Source organism: Haliotis asinina, chromosome 2 (assembly GCF_037392515.1).
Source record: "Haliotis asinina isolate JCU_RB_2024 chromosome 2, JCU_Hal_asi_v2, whole genome shotgun sequence".
Taxonomy (NCBI): Eukaryota; Metazoa; Mollusca; class Gastropoda; order Lepetellida; family Haliotidae; genus Haliotis; species Haliotis asinina.
In genome coordinates, this window is record NC_090281.1 from 48,553,220 (window position 1) to 48,574,757 (window position 21,538).

General features: G+C 40.3%; 1 protein-coding gene across 4 annotated transcripts; it reads right to left on the bottom strand.

Moving 5' to 3' along the window:
• Positions 1-3,959: 3,959 nt before the first annotated feature.
• Positions 3,960-14,800, bottom strand: LOC137272602 (3-[(3aS,4S,7aS)-7a-methyl-1,5-dioxo-octahydro-1H-inden-4-yl]propanoyl:CoA ligase-like). 4 transcript variants are annotated; one of them, XR_010956103.1, is made up of 3 exons: positions 14,587-14,800; positions 4,999-6,965; positions 3,964-4,959 (listed from the first exon to the last, which is right to left on the bottom strand). XR_010956103.1 is itself a non-coding variant. In XM_067804995.1 (2 exons), the coding sequence occupies exon 2, from the start codon at positions 6,949-6,951 to the stop codon at positions 5,299-5,301; it is 1,653 nt and encodes a 550-aa protein (XP_067661096.1). In that variant the 5' UTR covers positions 6,952-6,965; positions 14,587-14,718; the 3' UTR covers positions 3,960-5,298. The 4 variants fall into 4 exon arrangements, 2 of the variants coding, with proteins under 2 accessions (XP_067661096.1, XP_067661095.1); XR_010956102.1 differs by lacking the exon at positions 14,587-14,800 and adding an exon at positions 8,587-8,662; XM_067804995.1 differs by having other exon boundaries at positions 3,960-6,965; positions 14,587-14,718.
• Positions 14,801-21,538: the final 6,738 nt, after the last annotated feature.

Below are 21,538 nucleotides of genomic sequence, written 5' to 3' on the forward strand. Positions count from 1 at the left end.
TCCATCACCTGATGAAGGAACAAGCATACGCGCCGAAACGTCGTGTGTTATTCAAAGATTTAACTTGGGGAAACCAACTGCAAACTTTAGTTTAATTGCACGAGGATCATGTGTCAAACTGCTAAACAACGTGCAAATATCGTGCATGTGAACAGCTGCCATGTGGTGTAATGTATTGTTAACAGTTCGCCAATTTTCACAGATTTTCATCATTTACTGAACTCACGGCAGTAATCCTTTCATCAATAATCTTTTATTTTTACAATACATCAGTTCATGTGTAAACAGGACCTTTAAACAGTATGGATATTTAAAGATTTACCTAAGAACAGTTGCTTAAATAAGTGGGTATATTTACACTAGTGAGTCTAAAGTAGTATTTACTTACTTTTAGTCCTAGGTTGTATGTGACATCGTATGGTTAACGTCAACGCCGAATATCACCATATCAAAATGTGTGATCTTGTGCATCAACCAAAATGAGTATCTTGTTTGGGTGGCATGTTTAGAAGTTGGTGAAGCAGATGGATGAACAGCTTATTTATCCTGATGATGCGACGTTTCTATACATATTCCTATATCGTTGTCAGGCAGGTATACTTGTATCGTTGTCAGGCAGGTATACTTGTATCGTTGTCAGGCAGGTATACTTGTATCGTTGTCAGGCAGGTATACTTGTATCGTTGTCAAGCAAGTAAACTTGTATGGTTGTCAAGCAAGTAAACTTGTATGGTTGTCAGTCAAGTATACTTGCATCGTCGTCAAGCAGTTATACTTGTATCATCGTCAAGCAAGTATACTGATGTCGTGAAGCAAGTATAGTTGTATCATTGTCAAGCAAGTATAGTTGATTCGTTGTCAACAAGTACAGTTGTATCGTTGTCAAGCAAATTATTGTCCAAACAGAGATTCGAACCCCTGTGACATGGACAATGTGATATCGTTCAATAACTGTCACACATCTAATTACCCTCAACTGATGTACCACGTGAACATGAAATGCCGACAGCCACATATTTGCAAACATGCATAAAGATTCAAAACGACAAAAAGGTCTGAAAACATCTGTATGACAAGAGTGATGGTTTCAACTTGCTTTTCTCTTCCTGTTAAACAATATTCCTTCATCGGCAGTCTTTGACATTGCTCAGAATTTATTTGATCAAGGGTCAAACATCCAAAATCTCAGACAAAACAATAGTGGGAATGTGATAGTAGGCAAATTACACAAATCTGTGAGAAACAATAACGTCGGATGCAGTTACCCATTGTATCTTGGACCATACACTCCCGATGTTCAGATGAACATTTTACACGCGTGTGGACTGGTAACATCACTAGGGTCGGATACCGTTTCGGCTACACATACGAGCAGTATCACCGTCATCTCTCTCGGTTCAGTAACACATAATGTGGTCGAAATTGTAAATCAACTCTTCCCAAATTGTAAATCAACACTGCCTAAATTGTAAACCAACACTGCCTAAATTGTAAATCAAATCTGCCTAGATTATAAATCAACACTGCCTAGATTGTAAATCAACACTGCCTCTGACAGATATTCCTTGTGGATGTGGAGAGGGTTTTGTCGATTTTGTTAACCTTTTTAACCTTAGTTTATAAACTAAGTTCCTTCACATGGTCAGAGGGGCGGAGGGGTAGCCGAAATGGTTAAGGCGTCCACATGGGTACAATGTTTGAAGCCCATATCTGACGTTCCCCGCTGGAATATCGTTAAAAGTCTAATCACTCACAAGGTGAAAACATCAGTAGTCTACTCACTCACAAGGCGAAAACATTAGTAGTTGACGCAAGTTCATACGACATTCTCACAGTGTCAATTTATGAAGCACAGAATAGTGTAATTTGATGCCACCAATATTATTTTAATATCAGTTTCAGCGTGAAGCAATATTCGGCATGAACATGATAGATGAATGTGAATTAAATTTTCAGTCATGATATTAACGTGTTATATGGAGTGAAATGTGTCAAAGCTGTAACTGACTGACTGACTGATTGACTGGTCTTGCGATTTGCGTAGGTCGATACTCGTGCTGTTATGGGACAGGGAGACCATTTCTTTACCTTCGGGTTTATAGAACTTTTGCGATCCCAGATTTGCAAGGACATATGTGTGCACGCTCAGTTCGAATGTTTTGTGTTGGTAAAATGATACAAACAAATGGTGTTCAAATGAAGCGTTGTGAACAGTACAATGTTGCTTAATATATCATGTGCTTTTTAAACGTAACTGACAAAATCTGAACGCTATTGTCTTCGCGAAGTAGGTGTAATGCTGCGCATAGAAATGCGTCCCAAGTTTCCAGACAGTTTCCAACACAATATTATCTCCAAGACGTAAACAGAAGGGACGTCACGGCAACAAGACAACCATATTCAGTTGGTGCATGACAGCAATAGCTACATTTACAGCTCGGGCAATTGATACAGTTAAGTGCACAACCATGGCCAACAATTTGGGACAACTTAAATCTTTTGTGCCATAATGGTTAGATCCGCCCAAGTTGGTTGGCGTGTTGTTTAAGGACGCACTCAGCACTATTCCAGATCCATCGGGTTGGGTGGGGTGGGATGGGATGAGGGGTGTGCCTGGGGCAAGTCTGGACCAAATAACCTAGTGATGAACAACACTGGCATCGATCTGCGCAATTGGGATACGATACCATGTCTGGCTATCCGGTCCTGTCAGTCGCCTCTTAAAAGCACGGTTTTGGCATAGACAGTAGCTGACGTTCACAGACTTAGTAAGACTTGCTTACATCCGCTCAGATGGTTGTGCAAGTAAGACCTGCTTACATCCGCTCTGATGGTTGTGCAAAATTCGATGACCTTCACAGGAAGGTTATAGCAACGCTTTGTAACTCAATGTCAAGGGCGTAACGTCTGTCCGTTGTACAAGTTATATCATAACATTGGTTTTCTATGTGTTAACTAACATGAATATTTTACTTATATTTTCCATGCACACACAAAGAAAAGAAACGCCTGTGTATGCACTCAAGTTTCTAGATTTAAAAAAAACAACGCAATTAACGTGTTCAGGATATGTCGGAAAAGCTTAACTTTATTAAACAGTTTCCCATTATAAAGGAGTGAGTGAATGAGTTTAGTTTTATGCCGCACTCAGCAATATTCCAGGTACATGGCGGTGGTCTGTAAATAATCGAGTCTGGACCAGACAATCCAGTGATCAACAACATGAGCATCGATCTGCACAATTGGGAACCGATGACATGTGTCAACCAAGTCAGCAAGCCTGCCCACCCGATCCCGTTAGTCGCCTTTTACGACAAGCATAATCGCCCTTTTCGGCAAGCATCGGTTGCTGAAGGCCTATTCTACCCCGGGGCCTTCACGGGTCCATTATAAAGAAAGTACTAGTGTATCATTCATTGTTTTAGCTGTGCATGTATTTGTTGAATGTATTTATTGTTTGTTATGTATTGTCCATGCGTCTGCCACCTTTATATACTGAATAAATGAATGGAATGAGATGGAACAACGCCGACGACAGGATTAGAAATAGCCCCTAACACTGGCTCTATTGCCATAAACTTTGACTCGCATTTGGAAGAACATCCAACAAGCAATTATTTGGTGTCTTCAATTCCCACCGCTGTATGTCCGGGGGTTCGACGTCCGGTTTGACTTGTTTGTGCTTGTTGGTTTACCTGTACCATACTCACCTAGCAAGAGGCCTACATGGTTGTCCTCCAACACTAATGTGACACTACGTGATACAACTAGAATACTTTTCAAAGAGGCATTAAACTCAACTCACTCCCCGTTTCTTGTGTCCACGGCAGTGGTATTGCTTCAATACTGCTAAAAGCGGCGTAAGATCAAACTCACTCACTCAGGTCACTCACTCACTCACTCCAGTGTATCAATTATGGTCAATCATAAGGTCGGCTAATTAAAGATGCATTAAGAAGTTCAGAATGTATTTGATTTTATTAACTTTATATGAAGCACAGAAACTCGTTTCCTTTAATATTAGTGGTTTAATAAGTTAAACAGTAATGTTTCCTCTATGATTGCATTGAAATCAGTATCCTCTGGATAACATAATCGTTACGTTATAGGTGATCCATATATTACAATTATCGCAAGGTTATATGCATAACGTTGATTTCAGCCCTTTTGGGATTTGACTGAATACAAGTGATATCTGTATAGACGGGGTAGCCTAGTGGTTAATGTGTTCGCTCATCACGCCGAATATCCAAGTTCGATTCCCCATATGGGTGCATTGTGTGGATGTACAGAGCGTGCTGCCTCCCTGATGTGTTAGCAGATTTTCTTCATGATTCAGCACATTATATATGTGGGACACTAATGTAGTCTTGTGGTTAAAGCGTCCCCTCGTCAAAACCACCTGGGTTCCATTCCCCACATCGATGTACTATGTGAAGCCCATTTCTAGTGTCTTCTTGGATTACAGGATTATTGCTAATAGTGGCGTAAACATTCTAGGTCACATTATGCATACATACAAAACAGCCCTCCTCTCACTTTTGCAACACTAAAACAAGTCTACGAGAAATGAGCATACACTGATACGTTGCATAAAATCCTCACCAAAATTTGCAAATTATAGGTCAATAGCTGTAAAAAGTAAGCCTGTATTGCCGGGGTACAGGGTAGCTGTAAAACGTAAGCCTGTATTGTCGTGGTACAGGGTAGCTGTAAAACGTAAGCCTGTATTGTCGGGGTACATGGTAGCTGTAAAACGTAAACCTGTATTGTCGGGGTACAAGGTAGCTGTAAAACGTAAACCTGTATTGTCGGGGTATAAGGTAGCTGTACAACGTAAACCTGTATTGTCGGGGTACAGGGTAGCTGTAAAACGTAAGCCTGTATTGTCTGGGTACAGGGTAGCTGTAAAACGTAAACCTGTATTGTCGGGGTACAGGTTAGCTGTAAAACGTAAACCTGTATTGTCTGGGTACAGGGTGGCTGTAAAACGTAAGCCTGTATTGTCGGGGTACAGGGTAGCTGTAAAACGTAAACCTGTATTGTCGGGGTACAGGGTAGCTGTAAAACGTAAACCTGTATTGTCGGGGTACAGGGTAGCTGTAAAACGTAAGCCTGTATTGTCGGGGTACAGGGTAGCTGTAAAACGTAAACCTGTATTGTCGGGGTACAGGGTAGCTGTAAAACGTAAACTTGTATTGTCGGGGTACAGGGTAGCTGTAAAACGTAAACTTGTATTGTCGGGGTACAGGGTAGCTGTAAAACGTAAACCTGTATTGTCCTGTCAGCATGAAGAAGTTACTCGAGCTGCAGCCTCAGCTGAGCAGACCTGGCGAGTTCTTTGCGATCCAACTTAAACGTCTTTGTGACAGGAAATGTGTCAAAGAATAACACATACTTTGGAACAACGCTCATGTCCGACCTTACGCCGTCAACGATGTCGCCTCTGACAAAATTTATGACATCATCCTTGGTAAGACGGACGCCCTCCTCTAGTTGTACACAGGCACAAATCTCGTGGTGCAGAACCTTGTCCGGAATTGGCACAAAACAGTTTTGCTTAATCCCAGGACATTTGGCAAGCTTTTGCTCGAGCCATGTTGGGTAGATGATGTATGAGCCGTGCATGATGGCATCAGAACATCTTCCTTCCACAATCAGACAGCCTTCGTTGTCCATGTACCCAACATCGTCTGTTCTGAACCAACCTTCTGGCAAAATGGCAGTCTGTTTAGACGGAGCTTCAATATACCCTGAGGTAATTGTCTCTGTACGTATGAGAATTTCTCCACGGGTTTCCTTTCCAACGCTGGCCAACTTGGAATCAACTATCTTGGCTTCCACACCAGGAGCGAGAAAACCTGCCATGTTGTCCTTATAGCACCCCAGATTCGACGCACTAACAGCAATTCCAGCTGCGTACCCGATCTCTGTGGAGGCATACAAGCCAAATATGCAATCCGCAAGCTTCCCTATGGTTTGAAGATATTCTTTATGTAGAGGCTGTCCCCCGGTAAGAATCATTGGAAGTTTCTTACCTGAAGATTCCCAGATGTCCTTCCTTCCAAGAATCCCCATAAACTGGAAGGGCGCAAGGGTACAAACTGTGACGTCTTCTTTACAGGCAACATCCCAAATATACTGAAGTCTGTCGGCCACAGCCTCGGCTGCGTCGTCTATCAATACTATGGGACAACCTGAAAAAAGGTAACATGCCGGAAAGCCCCCAATCCATCCAAAGGGGGCGATACTTAAGTTTTTACTATGCTTGTCTTTCAACCCAGTAGCTTCCGTCAGCCTATAGGACATTAGCATCAAAGATTTGTTAGTATGTTGGACAAGCTTACTGTACCCAGTGGTGCCAGAGGTTGCAAAAATGTAGGCAACATCAGTGGGATTTTGTATCGGCTTGTTTGTGGTTCTGCCTGTTCTCTGAGGAAGCGTCTCAATGAAAACAGAATCCGGTTTTCTGGTTTTACAAAATGCAATGTTTGTCAGTGTTGGGACGCCCACACTCGTGGCGGTAGGCATGTGTGGGTCTTCGGATACTAGATGGATATGGTTCCTAATCATCTCCCATGCCTGATTGGTCTCATCTGGGTCAATAACTAAAACTTTACATTTTGCTTTGCGCATTGATTCAATAATGTCTTGGCAATCTGAACGTAGAATCTGTCCGTTCATGGACACAGCACCTGCTAGCTGTACCCCAAAGTCCACTACGACCCTCTCTGGACTGTTCGGAATACACACACACACCACGTCTCCCGGCTGGACGCCCTGGTGTGTCAGCCTGAGGGCAAATCTACTGGCCAGTTCAAAGACACCCCCACGTGAGAGGACATATCTACCGTTAGGACTCCAGAAAATAAAGGCAGGTGTGTCTGGATCCGTTTCTCCCCAGAACATGATCCTGTCAGCAATTGTCTCATATCTGTATGATTCTTCCATGTTGTATGTATCGCCTGCAATAAACAATGTACAATGTGATTACCAACGTCAACATTTATCAACGCATGAAATTAAAAGAATTAATACACTGGCCCAAAAAAGAAACGCATAGGTGAAAATCCAATGTTATGAGAGATGATTTATTAACTTAAATGCTTTCAGATTTTCCCACGTGCAGATTATACAAAGCGTTTTCAAGGTGCTGTGGTGTGGCGAATAATCACCAGAGGTTGTGTTTGTTTGTCTGTTTTGGTTGTATTGACTATAAAAACACTTAATATTTACATTAATTGTCATTCCATTCCATATTTTCCGAAAAAATCTACTTTAAAAATGAGATTTCAGCTATGCGTTTCTTTTTTGGGTCAGTGTACATAAAAATACAATAGAAAGAATGTGATGGTTGCTCACGAGGCAGACATTATACGTCTTTGAGCTGTAACACGTGCTGGTTGCTGTAATTGTATTATGTATAAAACGGTAAATCACGTGAAGAGTTTCATTAGATTTCTGCCATTTAAAATGGTAACTCGCCACAATAATATATGCAAAGTAACCTTTTTATATATAGTACAAGGAAAAGCACATGTATAAAATCCACCATAACTTTTCAAACAGAACTACACTCAAAACCTCTAGCTTCCATGTCTGCAGATCGACACTGGTGTCAATTTTGAACACGTAAGTTGAAGCTGACAAATTCTTTCTACGTGTGTTTCTCGTTTTCCGTCTATACAGATGTTAACTAACGTTATACCACCGTGGTTTCCTGGGTGAGTTCGAATCCCGGAGGGGACTCAACCTATCGAAGGTACTAGCATTTTACGTGTAGGATATAACACATATCCGAGGTTATGGTTGGGAAAATAAGACCCGTGACCGGAGGGTGGAGAGAAGTAAGACCGATAACATACATCGTCCTATCACTGAGTGTACAGTACAATGTATAACTGTTGAAACATTCTTGCATAACATCATAAGAGTAAATGATAAAAGAACCCTGAACTACAGTACAATGTATAACTGTTGAAACATTCTTGCATAACATCACAACAGTAAATGATAAAAGAACCCTGAACTACGGTACAAATTTGCTTCCATAAACGCGTTTCCATTGAAAAGGTCTTTTACCTTGCCCCTTTCTTGCTAATGAATTTTGAATGAATACATTTGATATTTCAAAATTATTTTCTATTACAAATGCGATATATATCTGCTAGAACACGTTGGGTCTTAATCCCCGGATGCCACGTGGGACATGTATGTCTTTCCTCTTCAACCTTCACTTTGAAGTCGTCGAATGAAATTCTAAATATATCATGCGCGCAAATATACTTCACAGTTTTGAATTTTTCGGTATATTACCTGTTTCTTGATACCATCCACTATTATCTCAGACAGAGTTAAAGTGCTTAAATTACCCTCTCATCATAAATGTCGCAATATTTCAAATCGCGATTCACAACGTTGTATGTTTTGAAATGTTAAAAACGGATAATTACTGGGAACATTGAATTTCACAAATAGCACATGTTAATGATCCCTATCGGGGTTTTCATGTATCTGCTAATGATGATTCTGAAACATGGCCCATGAAACCAGAATCGGTTGGGATGTTTTCGAAAATACACTTACACGAACGTCGAAGCACGCTTTCCGCCATATTTGATGGTGTAGACAAAATCAAGTTTCTACGAGGCCGGTATTGAAAGTATTTGAGGCGCCAATTACATCACGTACATTTTATACTCAGCTGCGACAGGTGCATCGTTGAATTCTCCATACATCTTGGATTCAAATTACAAATGGCCTTTGTCACAAATACCCAACTGTCTGGATAAAACGAAACCACAGTTAGCGCATGGCTACAGTGTTTCAGCCAATGAGATGGCTCGTCGCCGACACCAAATCCCATGGTGTGACTTGATTTATGGCAAACCATGTGATTGGCTGAAAACTAGCCATCTGATTGGCTGGATAATTCTGGCGTAGTGTTATTTCAGTAATTTGACAGTAACAGTTTCACTTTCTGCCCATGCTTATAATAACGACAATGGCAACGACATTTACAGAGGCACGACTTCGTACACTTCTGGTGTGTGAAGTTGTTGGCTAGAGGCACGACTTCGTACACTTTCGGTGGGTAAAGTTGTTGGCTAGAGGCACGACGGCGTACATTTCCTGTGTGTGAAGTTGTTGGCTAGAGGCACGACTTCGTACACTTTCAGTGTGTGAAGTTGTTAGCTAGAGGCACGACTTCGTACACTTTCGGTGGGTGAAGTTGTTGGCTAGAGGCACAACGGCGTACACTTTCGGTGGGTGAAGTTGTTGGCTAGAGGCACGACGGCGTACACTTTCGGTGAGTGAAGTTGTTGGCTAGAGGCACGACTTCGTACACTTTCGGTGAGTGAAGTTCTTGGCTAGAGGCACAACGGTGTACACTTTCGGTGGGTGAAGTTGTTGGCTAGAGGCACGACGGCGTACACTTTCGGTGAGTGAAGTTGTTGGCTAGAGGCACGACGGCGTACACTTTCGGTGGGTGAAGTTGTTGGCTAGAGGCACGACGGCGTACACTTCGGGGGGTGAAGTTGTTGGCTAGAGGCACGACGTCGTACACTTCTGGTGTGTGAAGTTGTTGGCTAGAGGCACGACGTCGTACACTTCTGGTGAGTGAAGTTGTTGGCTAGAGGCACGACGGCGTACACTTCGGGGGGTGAAGTTGTTGGCTAGAGGCACGACGTCGTACACTTCTGGTGTGTGAAGTTGTTGGCTAGAGGCACGACGTCGTACACTTCTGGTGAGTGAAGTTGTTGGCTAGAGGCACGACGTCGTACACTTCTGGTGAGTGAAGTTGTTGGCTAGAGGCACGACGGCGTACACTTCGGGGGGTGCAGAGCATTAGAAATATTCTGCAGTTGCCGCTCTGACGGTGACTTATATAATCCCTCTCAGCAGTCCTGCGATGGCCTATTCTGGCAAAGCCTTCTGATACATTGATGAACAACAGTACACCCTGTTGAAACGTAATTTTTGTAGACACTATCCAATATGGCAGAAAGCGCACCTCGGTGTTCGTGTAAGTGTATTTCCGAAAACATCCCAACCGATTCTCGGTTTAATGGCAACGCTTCAGAATTATCATCAGCGGTTTCACAAAACACTGATATCATTGACCATTAATGTATTATTTTTTTAAATTAAATACACCAAGTAATTATCCGATTTTCACATTTCAAAACACTGCAAATAACACTCTGAATCGCGATTTCGTATTGTGCCGAAAATGGCAACATTATGATGAACGGTTATTTTAAGCACTTTAACTTTGTCGGAGATAATAGTGGATGGTGTTAAGAAACAGGGAATTTCCAGCAGAATTAAATACTGTGCAGTATATTTTTGTGTGTGTGGTATATTTAGAAAATTTTGATTGAACTTCCAAGTGATGGATGATGACGAAGGACATATACATGAATGTCAGGGTGGCACCCCGGGGGGTTAAACATTGATACCACCAAAATGCACATCTCAGAACAACGTTTGTCTGTTACCTTCTTCTGCACCATTATCAAATGACCCGTGAAATCTAGGTTAGAATAGATCTTCAGCAACCCATGCTTGTCGGAAGGGGCGACTAATGGGATCGGGTAGTCGGGCTAGCTAACTTGGCTGACAGATGTCACCATATCCCAATTGCCTAGATCGATGCTCATGCTGTTAATCACAGGTTTGTCTGGTTTAGCCTTGTCATTTACAGACCGGTGTCATGCAGCTGGATTATTACTGAGTACGGCAGAACAAGATATCATCAAACTAACAAACCAACAGGACACATGGGTCGCAGCACTGCACAGTGTCGACAATCTAGCCGTGTAACCTATACCCGTCAAAGTGACAGACCATACCAAACAAGGTTAGTTGGACCAATCGAAACCGGAATTAAGATGGCTGGCAGGGGTAGCAGAGAGGTAATAATAAGTATATTGTCCGACTCTTGGGCCGCTTAATGCAACCATCTCATGTTGACCAATGACGACAGTGCTTCAAGGGGAAACGACATTTGAAAAGTCTCGAAGGTTATTAAACTCGTGCATTTGATTATAATGCAGTCCGTGTGTGGCTAATGGTAGGGGAGTAACAGAATCTGTGTTTCGGAGGGAAGGGTTGGGGGATACCCCTACAGGCCGTTGGAAGTAAAAGAGAATCGACTTCGCGTCATTTGTCTCATTGTGTGATCTGACACTTTTTAAGATTTGAAGTTAGTGGAGTAGTTGATATACATCAAACTTGCCATGGTCAAGTATGCGTGAAGCATTAGCCTTGAACGAATTTGGCCTTAATCTGTCGTAATTCAACATTAAGTTGATGCTAGATACTATTGTGGATGGGTTGTCACTGAGTTAAACATACAGAACGATCGTACACAACGTCCAATAAAATGATGTTATAGAGAAGCAGTATTTTTTCGTCGGGATGATATCTGTTTTTTCATATGATACAGCAATGGACGTCTGAATAAGTGATATGTGATAAAGAGACAGGTGTCGGAATATGTGAAATGTGATAAAGAGATAGGTGTCGGAATATGTGAAATGTGATAAAGAGATAGGTGTCGGAATATGTGAATTGTGAAATACTTACTGCTTATGGCTATTAAAAGTAACTATTAACATAAATCATGCTTATATTAAACGTGTGTTTAGGTATACCCTTCACTGTCTATATACATCCAGTGTTTAAAAAGTCCAAGGAACTCTGGGTATGAACGTGGCCTGTAACGTCGTTACGTCATGTTTTGTCCGCCATTTTGTTTAGACATCCAGACGTCTTGAAATGGTTGGATAGATCAAGTGTTTGATGTAGAACTGAAGCTCAAAAGACAAAGATCTATGGACCAGGACGCAAGAGAACATTAACCGTTTGACATCACCAGGTCGCTAAATAAAGCAGATGAAAAAGAGGTATATCATAGGTTTTTGTACTGTATAGATAATGGACCCGATAGTACAGGAAAAATCTGTCTGTGTGTCTGTGATTCCGGATCGCCACATTCTAGTCATACTTCATTTCTGATTTGTAATGGAACAACGTGGGAGTGAGCGCTAAAACGTGCGGTGTGGATACTCTGTGGTCTTGTTGAATTCCCTAAATAACAATAGAAATACCTTCTCCTTTCACAGGAAGGAGCTGACTCGGAAATTTATTGTGCATTGGACAGAGGAAATGGTAGAAAACTCCCTATTATCGTAAGTACGACTAAGTTTATAGCCCAGCGTTACCCATCGTTATTAGTGTTGGGAACTCGTTGAAATTTCACAATTTATAATTGTTTCATTACCAACGAAAAAAAATTGGTTAGCGTCATTTTTCGATTTTCCAATCCAGGTTGATATTGCATACATGTAATAACATGATGCAGCTTGCTAGTTTAAAGTGATGACCAGTGTATCATGGGCACAAACGGCCTGGAGTCTTCAAGAAATTAAATATTCAGTCATGGCTTTTTAGTTTGTGAAGTGAGTTTTCTAAGAAATAAACACTCAGGTTTTATTTTAAAGTCCTGACAACGTCGAGGATACGTTCCATTATTAAGAGTTTTAAAGACTGAAACAGTAGTTCCAAAGTCGTTTGTGTTCGATTATGAGAAAATGTAATCGATGATTTGATCGTTTACGCTTCGATTATTTCAATTAATCGGAACACCATTAATCGTTATGCCCATCATGTAAGTGTGAGGTTTCTTGTGTTGCGAAGGACAAAACAATTCACAACAAATTACGGCACTTTTAAACACGAAGGATACACATGTCCTCTCATATTTAAGGGTCACAGTAATGAAAGCATTTATTTGTTAGTTATAATTTACAATTTAAACTACATAATTCGGTCTCACTGACCTTTTTTTCAGGATTGTCACCTGACGAAGCAGACCTGAATAGTGTTATATCAATTGCTGAATATTATCCTTATCAATAGTTCCAGCAGTTCATTTTGTAACAGTTTCAGCTGTTCACGTCAGGATAGCGACCCCTGTCAGACTGAGTATGGTGGACTGTTTTCTGCACAGCAATTCATTTGGAGAGTGCAGTTTGCCCACATGTGTTATTTTTAATAGGCTGACGAAATTTCATTGTGAATCCCTTATCGTGCAGTGTTTTCTGTGTAGCATATCGCAACAGGCTGAGTTAACATTCATTGTGAACAGAGAAGATTGTGTTTCTCTGCTATGTCATAGTGCTGGTAATATATTCATTTATTACGGAGATGAAATAAAATGATGTTTTGAATACATCTCTTTACTTACATTATATCTACCTAGTGCTGTCAGCCTTAGCATATTAGACAATACGGGTCCGGGTATTGAGATGAGTACATAACTGCACCCATACAAACCCTTGCTTTTAACAGGTATATTTACAGCAATCTGGGTAAAATTTGACCCAGAAGGCATAGGCGCTTGACTCAGGTATATATTTGGAAGTAAGACCTAAATATATAAGATATAAAAAGGTGTGACACTAACAATGGCGGCCCGGCTCGCCTCGGCTCGCCTCGGCTCGTTTTCGGTCTGACAAATGCTTCTGTCGCTTTGATCGTAGGAAAAACTGCACAATTTATACTCCGTTGACCTATGTAAAGTGCCTTGCGTATCACTTACCTGCTGACTTTATTTCCATTTAAAGCTTTTAATAGTTTTACCGTTCATTCTAGGACGAAGCCAGGACATATGCCCGGAAGTAATCAAATCTCAGGTTACAAACCAGCACCGAGTAACAGACCGAGTCTCTGACTGGATTGCGTTTTTTATTATTCCCGCCTCTTTTAACGTGCATCTATAATATCCAACCAGGGACTCGCGCCACTATTTGGTGCGGGTCTGTAGCTTGAGATTAGTTTTCTTCCGGGCATATGTCCTGACTTCGTCCGAGAATGGACGGTAAAATGTTTGAAAGCTTTAAATTAAAATAAAATCAGCAGGTAGGTGATACGCAAGGCACTTTACAGAGGTCAACAGAGTATAAATTGTGCAGTTTTTTCAACGATCAAAGCGACAGAAGCGTTTGTCAGACCGAAAACGAGCCGAGGCGAGCCGGGCCGCCATTGTTAGTGTCACACCTTTCTATATCTTGTACATGTAGGTCATACTTCCAAATACGTATCAGTGTCGAGCGCCGTGCCAGAAGGTCTCGTTTACATATAAACATACCTTGTCAGTTATTCTTCATATGTGTTTAATCCCTATACTCTAGCTTTAATATAAACAGGGCTTTTTGCGTGTAAAAAGGTGAGGCATTTGCTAAACAGCCGTTAGGTGATTGAATTGTAAACACCGGTTCCGTTTAGAAATTAAACTTTTGTTTAGTTGATAAACACGTGTTTACAACACAAACGGAGTTAAGATAATAAACACATAACGGTCATAAACACGTAGGAAAATTTTGCGTTTAGTTTTGTATTTAATATATAAACAGTCATTTTTACAGTGAAGTCAGCGTTCCTGTCCTGCAGCTCCCTTTAGTCGCCATTAAGACATACCTGGGCAAATGAGTCAATTCTAGCCCGGATTTTCACAGGTCCATAAACAAACAGACAGATATAACAATTTCACAGACTCTCCCTTAGATTGCTACTTACGGTAACGCGGAGAGATTCGACAGGAATACGTGACAGCCTCGCTGGTGACTTCGAGAATGAACAAAAATAGGTCGACCTGTAATCACAGACAGGACATTCATCCATCCGTCAGGGCTGCCTAAACACACATACGAAACAGTATAACTACACTCAGGCATGATACTCGTCTTGGTAACAGTAAACGTTTTATGGTTGTCTGTGTTATTGTACGTTTGTCTCTTGTTAAACGCAGGGCTGTCTATAAATAGACTCGTCTGGACTATCCAGTGGTCAATCAGCATTATTAGCCTTGATCTACGCAAACTGGGATACGATTACATGTGTCAACCACGTCAGCGACTCTAACCGCCTCAACCTGTTAGTCGCCTCTTTCAAGCATGAGCTGCTGAAAGCCAATTTTTAACCCGGATCTTCACGGGGTGAGGAAAGCATAGGTTGCTGCAAAACAATTCCAGTTCTAACCCAAATTTTCACGGGGTGAGTTAAACATGGGTAACTGAAGACCAATTCTAACCTGGATCTTCACTGGATGAGATAAGCATGGGTAACTGAAGACCAATTCTAACCCAGATCTTCTCTGGATGAGATAAGCATGGGTAACTGAAGACCAGTTCTAACCCGGATAATTACGGTTCCAAACATCCTGTGAGAACAGAGGGATCACATATATGATTAATTCACATTCATATGAAGCATCAGCCATGCACACGCACGCAAACGATGCACATGCACACGCACATGTACAGTCACACACATGCACACGCACGCACCTGTACAGACACACACATGCACACGCACGCACCTGTAGTCACACACATGCACACGCACGCACCTGTACAGTCACACACATGCACACGCACGCACCTGTACAGACACACACATGCACACGCACGCACCTGTACAGTCACACACATGCACACGCACGCACCTGTACAGTCACACACATGCACACGCACGCACCTGTACAGTCACACACATGCACACGCACGCACCTGTACAGTCACACACATGCACACGCACGCACCTGTACAGACACACACATGCACACGCACGCACCTGTACAGACACACACATACACACTGGCACAGAGATACAAACACAGATGAGAAGTTCACCATGTACTTGAGATCAGCATCTCTATCATTCTCTGTGTGTGACTGAACGTGTGCGCATTAGCGCCTTTGTGTTGAGGGATAGGCTGCGTGATGTACGATATAAGGTCTGGATTTTATTTAGTTTCTTTGACATAAACGTCGCTTTTGTGCACAGTGTACAATGCGATGATCGGATACCCTATTTGATGAAACCTTTGTGTTGAGGGATAGGCTGCGTGATGTACGATATAAGGTCTGGATTTTATTTAGTTTCTTTGACATAAACGTCGCTTTTGTGCACAGTGTACAATGCGATGATCGGATACCCTATTTGATGAAACCTTTGTGTTGAGGGATAGGCAGCGTGATGTACGATATAAGGTCTGGATTTTATTTAGTTTCTTTGACATAAACGTCGCTTTTGTGCACAGTGTACAATGCGATGATCGGATCCCAGCTAACAAAAGTACGTTTTCAAAAGCACAAGATTAGAACATGCCGTTGCATTTTAACACCCTGAATGCCGAGGGGGTTTTGTCTGTTTGTTTTTAGTTTTGTTGTTGTTGTTGTTTTTCAGGCGCACGTTTTCGGAAGATTTGAAAAGTGATGGTTACATGTGCGAGAACTGCGCTCGCGTGGTCCTGGATCTGCGTACGGTTATAAAATTACATAGAAAATGTACAAATCATTTTCATAAATATTATCAGTTTTACTTATAAGTTTGAATTAAATCGCTGTTTATTAGCCTTTTCATATGAAACTGCTATATTTGTCCCAGCATATTGAATATTGTACATCACAGGAACTACAGCACATGCTGCAGTAATGGCTATGTGTGATCCTCTAACAGTTGTGTAGAGGCTTAAACTGTGATAGATCCTGTAGTACACTTACTGAGTCAATTTCCCGTGTAAATATTCAAACAATCAAAAGCTTTCAAGGAATGAAAACGCATACCCTATATCCTCATATGGTATGATGTTGAACAAGGATATATGTAGATACTGAAATTAGTTTCATGAAAAAGTATCTGAACGAAAAATATAAATCACAATACTGAAAGTGCAGTCGGAATGATAATATTTATGGCCATTGTGTGTTTTCGAAAACATCCCAACTGATTCTGGGTTCAGCGGCGACGTTTCAGAATTATCATTACTGGTTTCATGAAAACTTGATATTAGTGATATGTTATTATTGAAATTCAATACTCCCCGTAATTATCCGATTTTCGCATTTCAAAACATACAGCAAATAACGAATCGCGAAAAGGGACATTTAAGACGAAGCCAGTTTTGAGGGGTTAAGCACTTCAGCTTTGTCTTAGACAATAGTGCATGGTATCAAGAAACAAGAAATTTCCCACAGAATTCACAACTGTGAAGTACATTTTTGTGCTTGATATATTTAGAATTTAAAGTGACTTCAAAGTGAAGATTCAAGAGGAATGACATATGTGTCAGGGTGGCATCCAGGGGGTTAATGCTATAATGGATGTGCACCCTATATACATGTTTTGCCTGTTTTGTTATAATAGTGTGAGCAGTGAGGTGTCTTTACTGTGGGTTGATAGATAGATTATTTCCCTAACAAATATCGATATTTCAGTGTTAGTGATAATATATTCCCCTATCAACCTTCATCATATCATAACACTAGTAAATGTTCGGACAACTATGGCAAGAGAAGCGTATGAGAAAAGATAACCACGTGGGTGGGGAGGGGAGGTGAATGGTATTTCACAAGCAGAAATGTCCTCTTATCTAGACTTGCCTCCTTGAAGGATAGAATTACATCCATGGGCCTAGCCCTCCGTACAGCCTTGGAGCATGCGACAGTTATGCCTACGTTTAAGAATACTTGTAGCGAAAGAAAGTGAAATCCCAAATATGACATATGTTACTTGTAGCGGTTTCAAATGTGGTATACTACACTCAATATGACAATATTTATGTAAATATTATTCAAACAAACAGAAACACTCAAAGAATAAAATCGTGTACCCTTGAATCCACGTACGATATGGTATGTAAACAATACTCAGTATCCAAAATGGCAGAAATTTTGAACGCACTTAGTGTTAGCATGTATTCTCGAAAACATCCCTGCCGATTCTAGGTTCATCGGCAAAGTTCAGAATTATCATTGGTGATTTCAAGAAAAACTGATGTCAGTGATCATTGATATGCTATTTAGAACTTCAAACCTCCGAGTAATTATCCGATTTTTACGATGTGAATTTCGGATTTGTGTAAAGAGTAGGACAAGTAAATAGATCTAATAAAGAGTCAATTTCATTATTCTCAATGAGTCCGTTCTGAATTAATACATATAATTTACTAATCTAAACAAAATAAGACACAAAATACTCACTGTTATGGCGATGAGCCCCTTTTAAAAGTGAGGAACAGACACAGAACCCTGTACAGCCTGGTTCCCTGGGTCTGATGCGCCTGCGCTAATAGCATTTAGCGTTAACCGCTAAATTGTGTTATTGATGGCGTGGCTATACCACGTGCCTTTGTTTATAAATATTACCTTGGCTCGCGCAGCTGCAAACATTACGTCAAATCATGACGTCATCAGTTGTTACATCATCACAACACGCGACAGATAACGGTGCTTCACTTCTCGCGTCTCCGCCGAACACTACTTACCGTCGCTCACTACCATATTAACCCTCCCTCCCTTCCCGTGCTCACTTATTTCCGTTATTTGATTGGGTGTACATTAAATCTAGAAGTATTAACATTGATATTCATTGTACCTTTATTCACTTTGCTGAATTAACCCCCTGGATGCCACAGGGACATATATGTCCTTCCTCTACATACCTCACTTGGAAGTCCAATAAAATTCTAAATATACCACGCATATATAAATACTACACAGTTTTGAATTCTGCGGAAAATTCCCAGTTTATTGATACCATCCACTATCATCTCAGACCAAGCTAAAGTGCTGAAAATCGCCTTTCAAAATAGGCTTCATCGTAAATGTCGCCATTTTTCAAACTGTACAAAATCGAGATTCACAGCGTTATTTTCAATATGTTTTGAAATGTGAAAATCGGATAATTACTGGGAGTAATGAATTTCAAAAATAGCATATTAATGATCACTGATATCAAGTTTTCATGTAACCAGGAATGATAATTCTGAAACGTCACCGATGTACCCAGAATCGGTTGGGATGTTTTCGAAAATACACTTACACGAACGCCGAAGTGCGCTTTCCGCCATATTGGATAGTGTTTACAAAATCACGTTTCGAGAAGGCCGGTATTGAGAAGCCCATTACATCATGTATACTTCATAGTTAGCTGCTACAAATGCATCATTGAATTCCCCATATATCTTAGAATCAAATTACAAATGGTCTTTGTCACCAATACCAACTGTCTAGACAAAACGAAACGAAATATATTTAGCATGAAAACGAACGCTGTGCTCGAAAGACAGCGCTTGACTGAAACGTAAACAAAGAAAAATTCCAATTTTACACTGCGTAGCATTTTCGGAAATTTCCCAACATCCAGCCCTCTAATCATTGCTTACAATGGCTCAATACGCTTAGTATATTCAGGGGAAGAGTATCGTGGCAAAAAATAGCAAATTGAAAATAGATACAATGAAATAATTTGGTAATTCATAAGAAACTGTCAAACTTTCAGTGCAGCGTGACGCCATGACTGACGCAAAATCACGCAGAACGACAACGGTACTTATCGGCATTTCTGGCTTGTTCCGTCATTTACAATGTAAACGATAAGAACATATCACAATACACAAATAGTCAGAATAATTCTGATTACTTACATCTCACATTTATATACAAAAGATCCCTGAATCAAGCAAAAAGTCGTCGCAAAATCCCGTGTACCCTTCTCAGCGAAGCCGCCATTTTGAGAGAAATCGGTCATCGGTAGTGATGTCATACGTCAACATTGTTGCACATATTAGGCAATTTCTTTGAGGTGAAGGTCGGTTGAACAAGAGTAAACACAATGCCCATACCATTCCGATTGCACTTATAGTATTGTGATGTATATTTTGCGCATCGTTCAGATATTTTTTAATGAAACTGATTTCAGTATCTACATATATCCATGTTCAACACCATATCATGTGTGGATATAAGGTATCCGTTTTTATTCTTTGAAAGCTTTTGATTGTTTGAATAATATCTACATGGGAAATTGACTCAGTAAGTGTACTATACCACATTTTAAGCCCCTACACAAGTGTTGGAAGATCACACGTAGCCATTACTGCAACATGTGCTTTAGTTCACGTGATGTGCAATATTCAATACGTTGGGACAAATATTGCAGTTACATATGAACAGGTTAATAAACAGCGATTTAATTCCAACTTAGAAGTAAAACGGATAATATTAATGAAAATGATTTGTACATTTTATCAAATGTAGGGGCACACATACTACTGTTTAAAGGAATTGTCTTGTTCATTGTATTGGTTTGTGTCGTTTTTATAGACAAAACTATTATGAATATTAATTGACCAGGTGCGACTTTGTCAAAACGTTTCATGATTCATTATCATTGTTTTTCGATAATAAAGTCAATTCAAATGCGATTAAAATATATCTGATGGCAGAATGTCTAACTCAAACAATATTTATACGGAAATTGTTAAAAATATATACATCAGGTCAAGTCTTAATTTCGACAAGCATTACGTCCATTTTCTAATACTTCTTTACTGAAAAAGCGATCTCTTTGTACCTTTCATTGCATACTTATGAAGGGAATTGATTTCATAATCATGAGAAGAAAAGTCTTTTCCCTAAATGAATACTCAATGAATATTCAGGTGTTGTGAAATTTTCATTTAAGCTAAATTGATGCTAGGCAGGTGCGCGTGTTGCTCACAATAAGATATGTAGTAAAACCGTGTAATTGTTGATATATTCAGGACACTATTTCAGTGATAAAACCATTCATTTTATATTTTGGCTAAAAAGTGTTGAATTCTGACACAGAAGCCGATATCTTTTACACATTGAATGGAAATTAGGTTAGATATATACTAATCAGCAACCAGAGTAGTCTTTTTCCGACGTCACAAAATGCACAAAACATGCTGTGACGTCAACTAAAATGTCGCATTATTTTCAGTTATTTCATTACGTTTGAAAATGTGGCTGTTACTCTGTTAATAATGATGGAAAATTAATAAAAATACATATACACAAACAGGAGAATATGGGAATCTAAGAACTAAAATATGTATCGGATAGGGACATCCAAATCGCTATTGCCTGATTTTTGATGTAGTACACTTGCATCTTTTCTTACAAATTGTGAAACTACCAAAAGGTATCCTCTCACATTGGGGAAATTTGTATTGGAATAGTTTGGTTCACTGTGAACAAAACATCACGAAAATATACTGTCCATATCCACAGCAAATTCTCTCCATGTGATCGGAGTTACATTGACCTAATGTAAACCATAACTGAGTTATGCCCCCTTATCTTTATACGTGCATGACCTCTCTGTCGACGTTTGACGTCATAGTAGAAAATCGATTTTTGACATTTATTGCAGGTCATTTTTGATTTTGTGAGTATGACGTTATGCATTAACACATACATCCATTTCATATACACTCATGTCGTTCAGATATCAAGCTGTATTTTCTTCGCTCACACTTTCCGTAAAGATGCCAAATTAAAAAAATCGTAGCAGAGTGCTTTTATTGGTGCACGATAAATTTACTGTTTTTGAACACACACAAAAGTTTTGAACAACTTTTAGCAGTGTCTATTTCTCAAACCCCTGAGGTAGCCGCAATTATATTTATACCAACGGATAGGAAATCAAATATTCTACA